The 18,959-nt window shown below is 39.2% G+C and overlaps 1 protein-coding gene across 11 annotated transcripts in view; it reads right to left on the bottom strand.

The window, feature by feature from the left end:
* Dpr12 (defective proboscis extension response 12) overlaps window positions 1–18,959 on the bottom strand; it is a 256,117-nt gene that overhangs the window by 32,162 nt on the left and 204,996 nt on the right. For all 11 annotated transcript variants that reach the window (XM_071714743.1, XM_071714740.1, XM_071714735.1 and 8 more), the window contains one exon: window positions 12,989–13,123. In XM_071714743.1, coding sequence (XP_071570844.1) covers window positions 12,989–13,123 — 135 coding nt within the window. The remainder of the gene's footprint in view (window positions 1–12,988; window positions 13,124–18,959) is intronic.

Below are 18,959 nucleotides of genomic sequence, written 5' to 3'. Positions count from 1 at the left end.
TGACTGTATTATACGCGATTTTGTCACTTCGCTGACGCATACGGAACTTAACGTGATCCTTGAATTGCGATTTCATAGAGTCATCCGATATTATCGTCACGTAAGAAAGCAGAGTGGCTCTGCTGCTAGTGGCAATCCTAGTAATCCACGCATTCGGAATCAATGAAGCAAATGGAGATTTAAAGGCGTTCCCCCGAGGGGGAGAACACTTCTCAGAAAGTATCGCAAAAACCGTAAAATTTCCTCGATCGCGCCTGATCGATCGTATCATATCGATCGACGGCGTTCGGCGCGGAGGTCCCTCCGATCCCTTAATCGCGTGTCGTCGTCGACCTTTCTTCTTCGACGTTGCGGTTACATACACTCGAGGAAGTGCACTGATAAATCGAGTTACCGTAGGATATTGAATTTCCACGTTGAATTTCCCGATGCCGATCATAATATCAAAGAAGCACGATCAAAAAACGGGCTCAGCACGCGCGTTTCGCATTCGATTTAATCGATGCTCTGGCCGTTTGAGAACCTGCACGTATGATAATCTCTGACTGATTCTCAGCATGCGCGTTTCGCAGATTTCGATGTTGATATCAGCGCGTGATAAAATGTTACAGTCAGCGATTCAGCAGGCAAACAAGAACCAGTCGCTTTCGCGAGCATTAAATTTGTACAACATTTCACGTTGCGTGTTTATCTCAAATCACGTTTCTTATTCAATTATCTCAATAACATGGAACGTTGTGCAAACTGAAATAAAGCTCATCACGTCGTTGTTCTTTTTATGTATTTTTATAAAAAAATAAATGTGTGTTATTATTGTGTTACATAACACGCTACGTAATTCGCTACGCACGTCTGCCGGTCTATCTACTAAATCTATAAATCTTGTTCATCTTACTGCACGAAACCGTATTGCTTTATACACATTTAATATCGTAAATCGTATTTTACGAAGAAAAATGTTGAGGTATTCGATCTACAATACGTGGTTTCCATTAGTGCGATACAAATATAAACATTGCAGTTACGAGCTAAGACGGATTCGCTCGGGGCTATGTATTTTTCATTGCGTTTGATTCATCGTGCAAATACGCTATTCCCGCAGAATTTTGTAATTGGAATGTAAACGAAAACTGACGGCGGTAATAACGGGTTGTGCGCGCGGTCCGTATATTTGTATATTATCGCACAAACAATCGCCTAATGAATTCCATGAGATGGCGAGGGAGAGAGAGAGTGCTCGTCTGACACTGGCATTAATGCGTCCAGTATTAATGAAATGTTTATAACAATTTTTTTCACTTCTACTTTAACACAAAAAATTGTTAGATCGCAGATATTTTTTTTATAATAAATAAAGAATAATGTATTTTAAGATAAGTGCAGATTCACGAACCATGATTACTAAGCGAGAAACAAGCAATTTTACTTTAGCGCCATTTGCATGGTAATAAATTCATGTTGGACTTTACGCATTTTTTTTTTATCTTACGCGCGCGTATTTACGTATCAAATTTAGATGCGCCAATCGGGTTAAACAGAGCGTGAAATGAAGATTTTTCAAAAAAAAATTTTTTTAAATCCTATTTATCATAGATTTCGCGATAGGGGAGATATCATATTTATTGAGCGCGCATTTCGCGCCGAGCTCGTCCGCCGTATATGAAGTATTACGGGAATGATGGTACCACGAACGTACTTTTGAAATTTGATTGGGACAGCTCCGGTAGTATTTACGACGGCTTTAAAGCTCGAATAACAGCTGAAGTAAGCCAGGTTGTTCCTGTCGTTTGGTGTGGCGGGTTGAACTCACGTAAGAGTCGTTTCGCAGAAATTACAAATTATGTCAGGAATGTTTCCCGAAATGTGAATAGTTTCCAGCAATGCGCAAACACGCGAAGTTACACGCGTGTGCAAGTAACACAGGTGCTCACGCGTAACAAATTTTATACGGCGCACAATGTATATCACAATTTGTCCAATCTAGCGGGACAAAAGTTGTATGCTAATATTGTTCGTTATTTATCATTTATAATATCGGAATAGTTTGATTTTGATTTTCTATATCTCCAAATTCTTTCTTTAACATTAAAACAACCAACTCCATTAAAATGACGGATTTCAAATTTCTTGTTTTAAATTACACAACTTATTAAGGTGCTTTTGTTGGAGTTTGTGTTGATTTTTGTCGAGATAAAAAATAACATATGCCAATTTATTTTCCATCAACCATTTTCTAATTTTAAAGTTCTGTACATAGAACATCTGTATACAGCAAAATAACGCTTGATGTTTCAGTGTAAAAAAAGATGAACAAAAATTAAAGCTAATATATTGAGAGCTATTTGAGGTCAATAAGAATGCGCTAAATAAAGGAAAATAGTCTGCGTTTACTGAAAATTTAGTCTGGGGACAATTCTATGTTATTTAGGTTCGCAGCATCACGGCGGCTATTTACTCCTACCATCGCGTCTGTTTCGGATCGAGCGTCGAAGTGATAATTGCCGTTTGCCGTCGACCCACTTTCAGTTGTAGGTCGAAGAGTTGCGAGAGTCGGTCGTCTCCAGGGAGGCCGTGAAGCTCAAAGAACGGAGCGGGAAGACACGACGGTATGCACCGTCCTGTTTACCGTTAAACAGGAGGCACCGTAATTAGCCCCGGTGTCATACGATGAACGTCAGGCGCAACCGGCGCGCGCCTGGCGTCGCGCGACGTGCAGAAATGTACGTCGCGAGCAGCCACGGAAATCGCGCGACGCTTCTGCATGCTCTATTATCAGCAAGAAGTCGTTCTCAAGACAAGGCAGGATGCCGTTGAGCTAGAAATCCCCCAGTGACGCTCGCTAAATAGCATTCTCTGGTCTAATCGATCCTGTCAGATTTCGGCGAATCTGTCATGCTGCACGAAATTGTAATTCTATAAAAGGAGAGATTACCTTTCAACACGTTTAACATTTCAGTGTTGACATGAAATAATGTCACTTGATTCAGTCACTTAATTTGATCAACATGTAGAAACTATTTCTAAAATGAATGGAAAATTGTTAATGCGAAATTGTTTCATTTATTAAAGTTTCTTCGATAGTAGGTGTGTCTCTATCAGAAATCCTATTTTATAAAAGTATATTTATAAAAAAAGTGATTTTTGACACGTAAAAAAATAGATGCGAAATTCCGCATTTATTTTTGTTTCAATCGAAGAGAAAACCCATACTTTTAAATAAATATGGATTTCTCAAGTGGTATCGCAATCTATTTATTTGGATCGAATACTCTGATCGGAATTTGTGGGGAGATTTTAGGAAATTAATGTGGGTACTATTAAAAATTTCTAACGGAAAGATAATCGTGTGCGAAACGCGACGAAATTGAGCGTCGATAGTTTTCTGAGTTTTGTCACCGTTTCAATTTGACTTGCGCCAAAAAGGAACAGCGGTCATGTAAACGCCGCCGGTTGACTCGATGCCTCGCACCAAAACGGATGCTGGCAAGTTTCTTAAGTGTTAGTTGCGCATGTTATCGACGTCAAACGGGCCTCGAGATTAATTAATTAAGTATGTAGTTAATTAACGTGAGGTTTATTAATGGAGCACGTAATCGCGCGGTAGAAATTTGGCGGTGCGCTTATTGGGGCGTGCAACTCGGTTAGCAAATTAATGGCAAAACGCTGACGAATTACAAGGCACGTTAGATGCCGCCTGACGTAAACTTACCGAGACCATGCGTCGTGTCGTTAAAATGTCTTTAGCGAGATGTTATGAAAGATCACTTATACAACTAAATAAAATAGTTACAAAATAAAACATCGTTTAAAAACTATCGTTTTTTATAACAGTTTGTCTTTTCTAATATCTATCCTATATTTTTTCAGATAATATCTTTTTCAATTCATCTAAATTGTATTAGCGATTATTATGATCGTGGTGCCAAAAATACTTTTCGGAGGCTTAGCGCGATATAAAATTCTCTTATTCTCATCTTGCAGCGTAGAAATCGAAAAAAAAAAAAAACGACAGCATTCTTTGAGACGAGTGCAGATTAACAGTCGGTCTTCTTCTTCCTGGTGTGATTGCGCGGGATTATTAGGAAAGAAAGAATATATCCTCTGTCGTCTATGTGTGCTTGGTCATCCATCGTGTCCGGAGTGAAGCTTACGCCCGACAAAGAGCTTATATCAGAGGCTTTCTCTTGCCCAGGGCTGACTCCGAAAATTCAAGTGCTATCTCGAGATTTAAGGCTAATACTCGTGGACGGATCAGCCTCTGAAAAACTGACGTGTGCGTTCGTATATCTCTGTTTATGAAAAGCAAATGACGATTTCGTCGGAAAGACGCGGGCCCTTGCTGCGTGATATTTTAACTTTATACACAAGGCGATATTGGTCGCCAAAAATATTCCTAGCTTCACAAAAGTCGCTTCGCGAAATCGTCGATAAGAACATCATGCGGAAGATATTTTCGACTATCGTCTGAAATTTGGAGGAAAATTTTTGTCCCATTAGATTTGGATAGAAATCATGCAAAGCTTTGTGCAAAAATCGCGAAAGATATTGTCGAGGCTAAATGCTTTTGATGCGATTAAATTTCGTGGGATATATCTGGGATGATTAAATATAATCATAATTTACTGTTGCTGAAGAATTACACGTCAAGATTAGAGAGGACCGACGTTGATCCTCTTGGAGAGACGACAAGGGCGCTTATTGCGCAAAACGTTTTACCTCCTTGTTAAAAGTACTGACGCAACGTAAAATTCAATTTGAAACTTGCTTCCCCGTCTTGCCATGGCGGTCGTACCAAAGGAGTTTTAAGGAAAATTCGTTAAGCGATGTTTTCAAGTTACTGGCTACAATAATAATTTAGCATAATCGTTGCACGCAGCAGAGGCAATCGATACTTTTATCGTTTAACGTTATCCGTTAAAAATTTACAATTACCATACAACCAGAAAAGAATTATGTTTGTCGAAAAATTAGTGTGATCCGCTTGGAAGAAGAGCAAGAGGTTAACGTGCAATGATTTAGTTTAATCAGTTAGAACACTCACGTGTCGTTAAATAGAATTTATATAAGTTGCTTCCAATGTGAAATATACCTAGTCTCTTTAATTGCATACAATTATTATGGAAATAAAAAAAAAATTGCAATCTAGCCAATGATGTAATCTTGATATTATCTTGATAGTATTCGAATAAAATAGGCCTGCCATTTCACATTATACTGTAAAAAAGACCGACGCAATAATCAACATATAGAGACGAATTATCAGTTAATATGACTCTTTTTAAATTTCGAAATATTCTTTTATACAAAGCGTAAATTTTACGAATGTAAATTACAAGTCTGCTTTGTGGGCGTTCGGTAGTCATATTTCGTTGCTGAATTTGTCCAAGGTGTGCATGTAAATTAATGCTGTAAATTGCTGACTATACGCGGACGCATGTACATAATGTTTACGGTCGGGGGATTATAATTACGGAGTAGCTAGAGCAGCGGGTATAAAAGACGGGGATAGACCCACCCTTTTTCCTTGAGCTTTTGAAGTGCTGCCACTAGAAACTGTGAAAATTAATGCCCGGTTTTACCGCCCTTTCACGTGTTCTCTCAATTATTACATGTACAATAGCACGGTATCGTGTACACGTTACGATTGCCACAAACGACTGTTCTCCACCGTCTGCAATCCTAATAGCCTGTGATGAAAGACCACGCATGCAACTAACGATAGAAGTCGCTGTCCTTTATCCCAAAAGAGCAGAGTCGTTAATTTTAAAGAACACCCCAGTCCCTCGGACCCCTTTCTGCATTAACAAAGAAAATTCCTTGTTATCTCATCCTATCTTTTAACAGCGTATATACGAACGTTTCGCGCGGGACAAAATTGTCAACTCCTCTCCGTGATATTTGTTACCTCTTGCTTATAAACACTCGTGATATAGTAGCGTATATACAAATCTGAATAAGAATACGCAACAATAATATGCAATCCATTTTCATGCAGTCCATAAATTCTATCCGAGTTACAGAGTATCTTGATAATGAAGTGTAAAACGCTAAAAATTCACTTCATCATTTCCTGCCCTTTATATAGAACAGGATATATAGGGATTTTACGAGGGGTTGTCGTTTGCATCCAGTATAAAACGTTGAATAACGGCGCTATCAAAGGACTATGTACATTGTAGCTGTCATGTTATTCGGCGATTGCATACACACCGCTACGTCATCATATATTTCCATCTTTCGTCGGTATTGTAAGTGAGCGCTTTATTTAACCATTTCACTTGAGCCCCATTTTTACGTATGTAATCCGCCTTCCGCGCGCGCCGTATCGCACGCGAAAATCTATGAAACGTCACACCGCACGGAATACGGAGCCTTCGATAGCTTCGCGTGATTTTTATTGCCGTATTATAGCCCCCGAGCCCCGCGAAGGAGAGAAATTCGTTTCGACGATACTTCTTCGGCGGAAACTAGGCCGAGGAGGGGATCGATATTTTTAACGAGAAAACCGCGGGCGCGGGCGGGTTTCCGCGAAATGCAATGATTTCAGCCGCTTCTGGCTTCCGCATGGCCGCTAATGAGAATTTTGCCGAAAGTTTAATTGGCTCTATCATAATTTTGTACGGCGCGCTATCAAGTCGCGGTTTAATCAAGTCGCGCTTCATTACCGCAAGATTCATGCCTGTATTCGTCTTTCTGAATTTACTCTCTCGCCTTTCTGATTCATTATCTATAAGGTGACGACGACGACGGCGCGGCGGCGGCGCTGTTGCCACCGTCAATTATCTAGTTTAATTTTGTCGGAAACATTTATCTCGTGCTGATTACAATTGCGTCACTTATAAAATTTACTTTCGTTCTATTTTCGCGTTCTATTACATTTTTCTACTATTCTACGAATGTATTGTTAAAAAGTTCCATAAATGTTCTTTTTAGTGAAATAATAATCAACATATTTAGAAAATTTATAATGTTCAATATTTGGATGTCAATATCAGCGCTTCGTTTTTAGCCCGTTATTATTTTATATCTATTAATCCCAATTGTCAACGATTTTAGAAAGGACTTATGTACTTTGACTAATTTTCTTCGCCTTTGTGTGATTCGGTTTTAATATAGTTAAGTAAGCGTAAACGTTCGTTCACGTGAATGCCGGCAGAACATAATGCCCGAGGAATCGCTACGAGTTGATGCAATCAGCTTGCATCACTGCAATATCTGGCACTCGCGACGATTAAAAAATTCTACCTATTGGCTTATGGCGGACATATTGATTTTCGTGCAATCGGCAAATGGAAGTATCGTGTAGGTGCTTATCTGTAAGCGGCTTTCGCGCGAATCTAAAAACACGCATGCAGCGTGGTGGTGGACCAAAATAAGATAAACTGGTATCTTTATTATGCTTCCGTTGTACGTGAGAAGGCATTGTTCCTTCGGTTCCTCTATCGGAAAGTAATTGTGAGAATGGTCCGATTATCGTTTACGTGTTACATATACCGCGTATGTACTCTAACGGCTTTCCATTTACGAGAAACGGAAATACGACGCGCACTTATTGATCGCACCCAAGTGACTCGAATAATTTCGAGTCGACACAAAATATAGGTAGCAAAATATTATTTCGCTCTCTATAATACTATTATACTATGACACTGTACTATGATACATGTGATGTATTCACATTATGAGGTAGTTTTATTACATTATGTGGTAGTTTTATTACAAATACGTTTTACATATATTTATAATAAAATTACAAAATTATTTTTCTAAATTTTTTAATTCTTTTACAAAATATAAATATAAGAATATGCGGAAAATATAGAAAATGCGGGAATTTATAAAAAAGTAAAAGAGTCAATTTAAAAAACTTATTAATAGATATTTAATATGTCGATTCGTATTGTATTTGATATTACTATTAAATTTGTATTTTTTAATTATGTTAAAATATAGTAGAATATTTAGAATAATCTAAATCGCAATAATGAGACAAAAACGAGGACAAAAATAATGTGTATTTTATTGCTAAATAATAAAGTTTGGTGTTCCAACAAATATATTAACACATTATTGACTGGAGATCAATTCGTTTTTTGTCGTCCAAAACACAGGTTCGTTTGTTGACTGATGACGAGTTCACTATTAATTAAAGCGACATACAATTGAAATAATTGTGCGCAGTTGTCACAACTTAAAGTTGATAAAGTTTTCATAAGATTTTTGGTGTACTTATTCTTTATTTTTTTACCATGGTTTATTTTTGTGTAACTTTTTGTTTAACATGAACGAAATTTTGTTTTCGTTGAATTCTTTGAAATAAAAAATAACTGATTACAAGCACTTTTTTAATAAAAATATTCGATCAATAATGTGTCAATATGTCGCGATCACAATATCATCTAATGATTCAAAATTGAAATTTCATCTCTGCTTATATCGAATGTCGATATAAGCAGAACCGAATATCGAATGTCACAGCTTTTATATCTGTTTATAAAATATCTAATAAAAATATCTAATCTCATATCCGCTTATTTATCTTTCCGTCTTCAAACGAATAAACGATGTTTTAGTTCCAAAATATCGCGCCCGCGCGCGCCGACGGTATAAATATATTAAAACTGGGATATTCTTGTGTGTGCGGTGACAAGCAGCGTGGGAAACCTTAACTTTTCCAAGATTTATATGTTATTCGCGTGAGTAAAAGAATACTCATTACGCATTAAAGAGAGTTTCGGGCGAGACACTTGTTCGAGAGCGGCAACTTTTATCCACGCTACACTCGAGTGGCCCAATGAAATCTTTCCCCTAATACGGGGATGAGGGAGAGCTTTATCTCTTGCTTTAAAGTTCAAAACTTCATCTGCGGTGGCAATTCCAAAATTTCCTCTTTAAGCTCGGATGAAGCGAACGTAAGCGTGCCCGTATCGATCGATAAGTCTCTCTCGTGCTTCTTCTTTCTCTGTTGCTCCCTCTCTCCTATGCTTCTCTCCTATCCACTCCTTTCCCTCTTCCCCTCCTCTCTCTCTCTCTCTCTCTCTCTCTCTCTCTCTCTCTCTCTCTCTGGGATGCGGCAATTGTATACAACGTAACCAATGACGCAAAGCTATAATATGCACGCGTGAAATTAAACGACGACGTGCGACGAATGTAATGCTAGTTTCTCGTGGGAATATCTAATTTTTATGAGCCCAGCACATGTCATTGGGACAGCTTGTCTCACCGTGATATATGATACCAAAATAATATACTATTTTTCACATCTCCTCTTTAATTTATCTCTTTTTTTCCCTCTCTATTTTTTGACAAATAAACCCTGTATTTTAAGTGTCGTCGATTTCTCGCTATAAAAATGCTTCACCCCGCAGTCGCGTGACGTTTCGCTGTATATTTCATAGTAATCTTATTTCATTAAAATATATACGCCGCGAGATATCGCAGTAATTTGTATTCTTAAAAATGCAAACGACGTCCGCGAGATCCGAAATCCGTGGAAAAAAATCCCAATTCGCAGAGAGAGAGAGAACAAGCGTGGGGAGAGAGAGAGAGAGAGAGAGAGAGAGAGAGAGAGAGAGAGAGAGAGAGAGAGAGAGAGAGAGAGAGAGAGAGAGAGAGAGAGAGTATTATTTCACTTCCTTTTTTCTCATGCGGTTTCCGTCGCGTCAGCGGATTCACTGCGGATTTAACGATGAAATTGTTTACCGATCGTGACGCAATTAGTTCGGGCCCGGGTATTACTTTTATAATTCTAGATACATTGCGTCGATATACATGTAAATTGTATCACCCGATGAAGCGTAAATTTATATTGGCGAACGAGATATTATTAATTGTTCGATGCTAGTCTGAATGTACATATCGCCGTTTTCGAGCTTATTTAGCAAAAATAGCTGCGAAAAGCGGGAAAAAGGACGGGGGAGAGAGGCAGAGGGTGTATCGCCGCGGTGCGCAACACGTCACGCACTTTTCTTCCGAATGCGGTTCACCGACCGTTCGGTCTCGGTCGAACGATAACCGGACTCGGCGGAAAGGAGAGAGAGAGAGTTAACTGCTGCGGTCGCGTGACGTGGTAAGATTAGAGGCGCGGTTGCGTTTCGAAGTTAAGCCGACCCGGTTGCACTTGCCGGAGTTAAACCGCCCGCATTTCGCTCGCCCTTATTTAGCGGGCGCTCCGCGTTCCGGTACACTCTACCTTTTTACCTCGGAGGGGTGTATTTTTGCAAACTCGCGTTTCGCAAACCCCGGCGGCTGCGGCTGCGGCTGCGGCGGCGGCTCCGGCGCGTTTCGACACGTTCGCGTGGAAGAGTAAAGAGCGGTCGCATGCGAGCATACATTTACATATATATCCGCGACACACGTATCGTGCGCGCTGATCTGCGTGCGATCAATTTTCAGGTACCCTGTACCGTGACACTTTTAATTTATCAGTTTAATTAACGGTATTTATGGCCGCGCTTGTCAATTACTATGGAATCGGCATCCGCGTCGCGGCGCGTTTTCTTCGCGTGCACGCTTGTCTCCCTGAAAATCGTAGAGCTGATAACATTGTGATTTATGTATGTATGGAAAAACCGATAATAAAGATGGCTCTGTGCAATGAATGGAAGTCGCAAACGAATTCCGATTTAAATGTTCTTTAACGGAATATATAGCTAAACGATTTTATTGTTATTTGGCATTTATTATTTTAGAACAGTTATCCTTAATTTGACTATATTGAGCTAATTTGTTTCTTTTTTTAAATTCCTTTGTCAGCGATTTTCATGCAATAAATGGGTGAAGAGAGAGCATGAAAAGAATGTTTAAATTTACATAAAAATAGTGCGAAGTACTGTGGAATTACAATATGCAACGAGAGTAAGAAACACAAACAAGACTTGTATTTCAGCGCCGCCCGCGCCATTCCATTTTGTTTGCATCTCGAATTTTTCTAATGAATTCAGAATAACAATGCCTTACGAACTACAAATCACGGAATTAATGATGTTTATCTCGTCTGTTGTATCATAAGTAGAACTATGAATTAAACGAAGAAATAACGTTATCCTCTTCTAGACGCTACCAGAACTTTTGTACCGCCACACAAAACACACTTGTATTACGAAACAGTATAAAAGAATAAACGGACTCGGCGGCGCCCAGTTAAATTGGGAATGGAGGATGGTCGGCACGCAGCTGAAAGGTTGAGCAGAACACGAATTTAATCAATTTTCGGCCGCACCGCAGCGACGCGGCCACGAGCGCAGCGATTTTAATTTATCAGTTTAATTAATGGGCATCTGGCGTACACAGAGTTGCCAATTAAAACAGAATCAATGTCATCGGGTCCCGCAAGTTCTTCTTTCGCGTCGCCGTCGCCGCGCCGCGCCGCGCCGCGCCGCGCTGCAAATATAGTAGAGTAAAAGAGGAAGCTCGGCGCCGCGCTCTTGCATATTGCGGAATCCGCAGACAAGCGGCAGAATCCGATAAAGTGACTGAAATATCGCGGGTATGTGTGTATATAGTGCTGAACGAACGACGAACGGGCATCTGCCGCGCCTTGGACGGGAAATGCACCGATATTCAACAGGGCGAAAATGCGCGCGCGTATACACGGCGGCAACACACTTTCGCGTGTACGAATTTCTGGAAACGTTAATAATCTATAGGGTATATATATAGGTCAAAAGTTACGAGGACGATGAAACGACGGGTGCGGGATTGCGAGCGCGATACGACCACGCGCGAATTACTCTTGTTAACGTCGTACCCCGCCACGTATGCGCACGTATGAGAACGAGTTGAAGCTGCAGGTTGCTATTAACGCATCTGATGATAATTAATCCCGCGCGCACGCCAACGTCCCGAGAGATACACCTTGCGTATCGCAATTTTGTTTACGAAATGGAAAAGTTACGTTGCGATGCAATCTTCGCTCAGCGTATCGTCACGGCTTTTGCATGCTTACACGTTAAAAATCCATGTAACCGATTTAATATTAAGTGGACATAATGCAACATAATTGCTACAATCGGGAAATATCGAAGTTTTTAATTTTTAAATTTGAAGATAATCTTTTTGAGAGAGATTTGAAGAATAATGTTTTTATATGAGATTTGTACATTTTTCAGAGATATTGTCTTGATTTTTTAAGAAATTGTCGTTTCTGAATTGAAGAATTTCTAAAAATTCGATATAAAAGAAAATATAATAATAAAAAAAAAAATACAGAGAAAATTTAGGATATCTTGTACAGATATTTGAAGTTCTATTTTTCTATTACATGCTTGTCATCGAGATGCAGATGGCGACGACAAGAATGCCAATAAAGATAAAAGTCCTGTCAAAATTGATCGCCTTTTATTTATTTCGTGACAAGAAAAACAATTTCGATATATTTGTAAAACGAAATTACGCGTTGCGTATACATCAATCGACTCGTGTAAACATATTAAAAATGTAAATAATTTTAAACGTCGACGTAATCAAACATAGCTGGCACGAAACGATCAATATTTGTTCATATTCGTGCAACGCATGTGGCGTACTGTAACAAGTTCTCGCGTTATAAGCGCGTAGAGACGAAAAGAACATCGATTTAACCCTTAGCCCGCATACGTTTTTTTGGCACCTTTACGCCGCCAACCTGGGTCGTTTTCGTCCTGACGTTTTTTTTTAGTGTTAAAGTGTTACAAAAAATCTGAAAAAATTCATGGAGGTAATTCAAACCTTCAATTTGAAGTATCAATCATAAAATTATAAACAATTTAATTTTTTCACATAATTTCAGTGGCGTTCTCTCTACCCGTTTTCAAAAGTTACAACTACATTTGATTTTCGCCCGGACGAAAACGACCCAGGTATACGGGCTAAGGGTTAAAAGAAAAACTGCGTGCGTGGCCGCTGCCTTATCGCAAGAAATTTCTGTTATTTACATTTATTAGCAGACTCGCTTGTGCCAGCATAAAGTAAGCGTTTCACTAATGCAGCATGCAGTGTGTGTCCTTACCTTCTCTATTATGCACACGAGATTTATGATAGATCCTACGTCGACGTGATGCTCGTCGCTTCCTAATATAAACGCCTCTGGTATCACTATATTTAGATTGACGAAGTGTGACAGTATCCCTGCACTTCTCGAGACCTGGAAAATAAAAAATACGGCAGCTGTGAATTGTTTTGCAGAAAAAATCGAGATATGACGATTGACATATTACGAAGAAAATTTTAACGTGAAAAGAATCATATTAATAAAAAATATCGTAAAATCCAAAATTAAATTTGAAAACAGAAAAACAAGAGCGATATTCGCGCGAGTTCTTTAATATTTCTCTAATTTATTTTATTTTAACTTCGCGGAGGATGATAATATACATACACAGCAATATACGTGCAGTTGGATCAAAACGAATCACTATAAAAACGAAAATATTTCCATTGAAATATCGGACTCAGCATAGTAGCTAGAAAGAGCTTCTACAACAAATACATACAAGAGACTATTTGTTTAAATATTATTGACTGAAATATTTCTTAATTTTTCAGCAAATTGTGACGCACAGATTAATAAGTGCTTATCAATTATAGAATCAAAAGCTTTGTTAACAGCCATATTCACGTATTTATTATAAATTGGTGTAAAAAATTTCGTTTTAATTTTTGAATAGCGAGCACTTTAGATAACTTGTCACGATTTGAAGATATTTTACATACTTTCGGTCAGAATATATGCTTGGAAATATGCAAACGCACAATACGAAAGCTGAGTGAGCATTAATTCAACGGGTTTCGAGTGCATGGAAATCGGCTTATCGACAACTTTGTCCGAAAATGTTGTAACTCGAAATACCGGGTTTTTAAGTGCAGTCCTTTAAATATTTCAACGTAAAACTGAGTGCTTCTCTAGTAGTTTCAACCTTTTTCAACAAAAAATCTTAAAATAGATGAATATAGCATATATATAAATTATATATATAAATTTATTTTCATATATAAGAATTTAATATGCTCCGTTCATTAATAATTCAATAATTATCAGTTCCCAGCAATCTTTCTCGTTACGCTGATTTAGTGACATTTAATTGTACAAAGATGTATATGAACATACAGTACAAATATTGTATTATTTAATGAAACAGGGAAGTCGTTATCTTAATGAAGAAAGACGTACATAAATATTATCAAATTTTATTCAGTACTATTATTTTGTGCTTTGATAAGAATGCTTTGAGGAGAAAAACAAAGAACTTAATGATTTATTTGCGTTTTTCATTTTTGGAGGTGATGCAATACTTTTGACCAAGGTATTGTATCGTCTCAATATTATAACCAATGTGAGAAAAAAGATTAAAAGGAAAAAAGAATATTATATCAATCTTTTCCCAAAAGTCTTCTCAATATCCATAGGAAAGACAGAAAAGAATTATCTCACGAAACGTGACTGAAATTATATAATTTAAAAATTGTAAAACGTTAATGTCGCGTTGCAAAGATCACATTCTGAAATATATATATTTTATACTTCTTCCTTATACAATTTCGCTAAAACAACGCGAGCAAAATATTACCGCTGCACCGTTTTCTTTCCACTTCATCTTTCGGTGATATTCGGATTCGGGAAACAACGCGGATCTTTTTTCAAGCGCATTCGCTCGAAAAACCATTCCTCTATCCTGAGTACCGTGGGATGTCGCCGGATATACGTATGTCGTTTTATCGTGCGCCGGGATGCTGCAGAAAGAGAGAAAGAGAGAGAGAAAGAGCGTGCAGCTGCAGCGAACTCCGCTAGTCTCCGGGAAAGTTTGCCGCAGGACAATGGTCTACGTAGGTAGGTATAGGTACACGTAGGTAGGTACGCCGCGCTCATAAAAAAGCATTATGCGAGTTTGAGAAGTGTATCGTTCCGCTGCCAACTTGGACGAGCGCCGGTCGCCTCCGACGCCGCGACGCGCGGAACTTTCTTCTTCTTCTTCCTCTTCGCGTTTCGCTACGAGCGGCGCGACGGCGGGCGCGCCGGACTGTGCATCCTCGGAACACATCTCTGCGCATCGTGCGCCTGTACGGGCGTCGGCGGTAAAAATGTCACCGCGAATAAATATACAGTTGGATGCTGGCTGATGGTATTTTTTCTTTTTATCTCCTTTTTTTTTTAAACGCTATACGCGCGCGCCTTCTGGCCGCGTATACATTGCGGTTATGAAACGTCATGAAACGCCTGGCTGCTTTCGCCGTTCTCCGCTGCTTCTTCATTCTTCATTTTTTTCGTTTTTACAGGAATATGCGACGGAGAGAGGAGGGAGAGAGGAGAGAGAGAGAGAGGGGAGGGGGAGAAAATCTCGACCCGTTGTATACCCGTTGTACATCCACTATTGTCGCGCGCGGGTGTATAATCGCATTAATAAAACGGTATATTCTATGGCCGACGCGTTATAATAGCGGCGCAAAGTCTTCTGTGCTTTTGCATGACAAAGGAGGAAATTGACAAGCGCTGATGCTCTTGTTGTTACGCCGGCGGTGGATGGGTCACTCCGGCGGTACAAAAGAACCGTGGATAGGAGACGAGAGCCCAGTTAATTAAATCTCTGTACGTTTAACTGTCTTGAAAAATCTGTTATTCGACAAAACGTTGTGACCGTCGGCTATGAACCCAGACGACAAGCAATAACGAGTAATCGTTATCCCCCACGGCTAGGTATGGCAGTATTATTTAATCGACTGATATTTCTATTATCGTATTTTATTATTTATTCTCGATCCAAGTGCATTTCGATTAAAAATAACTCGTGCCTATTCTCTTGAAAAATTCCTCTCGATCCTGCCAGCAAATTTAAGATTAATTCTATAAGAATAATTATATGTTTCCGTTTATATGAGAGTTCTTTAATCTCTCGCTTCAGCCGCGTTGGAAGTCTAAAGGTATTTTGATTAATACAATTAATTAATTATTGACGTGTTGACATTTTCGTAAACGAAAAGGCCGACTCCGAAATGATCGAGGGTTTGCGCCGTATGAAGTATGGAGCGCGAATTTGCGGGCTACCCAATGCGATACTATTCGCAGTGATATACTCGCTCACTTCGCCGGCGAACTCCATAAATACGATGCAGTTGCGCGTACTTGCTCTCGCTGCCTCTCGGCGTCAAATGAACGGTGGCGCGGTCAACATGCAAAATCGCGCGAATTAAAAGTATGTGCGTTCTGATTAATCGGTCGGCACGCGACGCGTGTTTACCCTCCCACGGTCTCCTCGATCGAGGAGAGCGCGCCCCGCATATTGTGCTGCATCGACCGCGCCCGAGCGTCGCGAGTGACGTTTATTTTCATCGCGCTTGAATAACGGCAGATAAATTTGCGAAGGAAATATTACCGCGCGCGCGTGCTTTTCTCACGAAATTTTATCTTGCCGCGGCAGAGGGAACGGCCGGGCTGAGCGCCGCTATAAATGTTGCGCCATGAATTTTGTCCGCGGCGGACGACGAGCTTTTTTGCCGGCTTTTCAAGATAAAATCGCGGACCATCTGGCGCGGATATGCGTTTACAATTACCGCCGCGTTGCGAATTGCCTATGTAAATGTCGTTCGTCGCGCTCGCGTTTCGAACTGAACCGCGAGTTCTTTTTTTTATTTTTTTCGTTCGCGATTAATACACGAGCCGCGCGCGTCGTGCTGGCTCGGAATAACCCTCCGGCGAGGATTATCGACCTCGTGTATCGCTCGTTCCTCTCTCTTTCATCCCCTTTTTTTTCCCTCTCGCTGCCTCCAAAAACGCACAGATACTCTTATCTGACGCGCGGTGGGGATAAAAAAAAATGACGTCTGTCACGGATCGGGCTCCTCGAAAATCTCCCAATTGTGCGAAGGAGAGCCGAGCGTCCCGGATTTTCAGGAGTAAGGCTCGAGCATATATCAGCCAGGGCCTCGTTTCCCCTTGCGAAACGCTTCACGGAAATACGCTCTTTACGTCGGCTATTTGACCTCAGCACAAATATATCAGAGAGGTTCCTTATGGCCACACACCTCGATGTGTTCGTGGCACAGATGCGATTATCACACATTGACCTTTCCACAATAATAATAATAATAATGCGTTTTGCCATTCATTTCATCTCTTATTCCATTTATATGAATTTTGCAAAAAAAATTCATGTACGACAGACAAATTATCTATTTATTTAATACGCTTTCATTTAACAATTTCTCTTCATCTCGCTGTTTTGTAACTCACGTATTAAGATTTGTTATCTACCAGATATGCTATGTTCTGTTTTTTTAATTCCCATTTAAATTACACATGGTTCTTAGAAAATAGACATGTTTGGAATGTGATGGAATAAAAATATCATATGATAAATCAATATTGTAGAAGTACAAATACGTATAGAACTAAAAAATCTGTTTGTCAAAAATATGAAATTCAAGAAAATCATATAACATATAATGATACATCGAGAGATGTTATTTTTCTCGCGCGCGCGTTTTCTGTTCAGTGACAAATATTACATAAATTTATTTTTCTCCTTTTTAAATATTTTATAAACTTGTTTTATAAAAGTATGTAAAATTGAAAATATATAGATTTTACTTATTCATTCATTGCTCTCATTTCATTTGATACCTTTTCGTATTTATTAGTTATAACCACGTAATAATTAAAAATATCTTCCGTTACAGCAAAATATTTTTCATGCAACCGGTTTCACAGTTGCTAGAGGTTTCGTAATCATGAAAATCCATAGGTATGACTTTTTCATTCGTCCCCGATCGTTCTCTCCTCCCATGCGTTGATTAAAAATTTTCATGTCTACAGCACCAGTACCTCATATGTTTGCTTGCGTGCTTGAAAGTAGTAGAGAGAGCCGTAAGTTTTTCATTGCAATATTCTTACTTAACGCTCTATATATAAAACTTACCGTACCGCGCTAATACACAACGGACACGCGCAAATTAGATTAATGGAATTCGGTTTAATCAGTCGGATTATTACCTTTACAGTACATTAGCTATTTATTTGTTATTCTGAACGCGAGGATATCAATAAATAATTCTGCATTTATTAACGACTACTCTCATATATTTAATTGGAGCCACATGTGTTTCATGAAAATTCTTCGTTTTCTTTTTAATCCGATTAAGTGCGGCGTGATAGTGACGTAAATTATGTACTGAAAATTGGAAATGTTTCTGGGGCGGCAAATCACGTTTAACGCATTTACTTGTTTTCCTGAATTACCGCAACTTTTATTTTTCATTTCCGAATGCACCGAGAGTATCGTGCGTCGATTTTTTTTAATGAAAGAAGTCATTCCTAGCTCTCTCATAAAAAAAAAAACATGTATATTTCTATTACTTTCAAAATGAACCACCGATGTTTCTCTGTTCTCATGGTTGAACCTACGGGGAAATAATAATTTGTGGAAACAGATCCTTGTTGCTCATAACCTTTGCCTTTATGGTTTCACCGGACGTGGTGTACAGCGTATATTTTCACAATAAAACTTGTTCTATTTTACGCGGGGCTTTTTCGCGCTCGTTTTCGTGCATTTAGCGCGGCCAACGTCACGGGCAAGTGCCTCCAGTACCAGAGAATGCCTTTCCGTTGCGGAGTAAAAGCTAGAAAGTACAATTTAACAATCTCTTCGTTAAAGAAAAAGAGGAAGTAATCGAAACTCATGATCATCCCTGTCTTCGACTGTCGGTCGCAATATCCCTTCGTCCTATAGACGCCAACAATTCGCGTACAATTTGTGTCTTTATTTCTTTAGTTAGCTTTATTTTCAAATTGTTCGTAAAAGAATAGTAACGACGCCATTGGAACAAATGTAATTTCCTCGTCGGTTGCTCTTTTCATTCTTCGCGATACGACTTCTTTCTACAATCACGTTCATGATTCATATGTCAGTTTCTATCAGAAAGCGGCCAATGAAAAACGTCAGTTTTTCTCCAGAAAGCGACGTAAAATATTCAATGCATAAATACAACGT

This window comes from Temnothorax nylanderi, unplaced genomic scaffold (genome assembly GCF_030848795.1).
Source record: "Temnothorax nylanderi isolate EJ_2023f unplaced genomic scaffold, tnyl_v1.0 TNYL_tig0145_pilon, whole genome shotgun sequence".
NCBI classification, from domain to species: Eukaryota; Metazoa; Arthropoda; class Insecta; order Hymenoptera; family Formicidae; genus Temnothorax; species Temnothorax nylanderi.
Note: the sequence above shows the minus strand (reverse complement) of the source record. Positions and strands in the feature narration are given on the sequence as shown.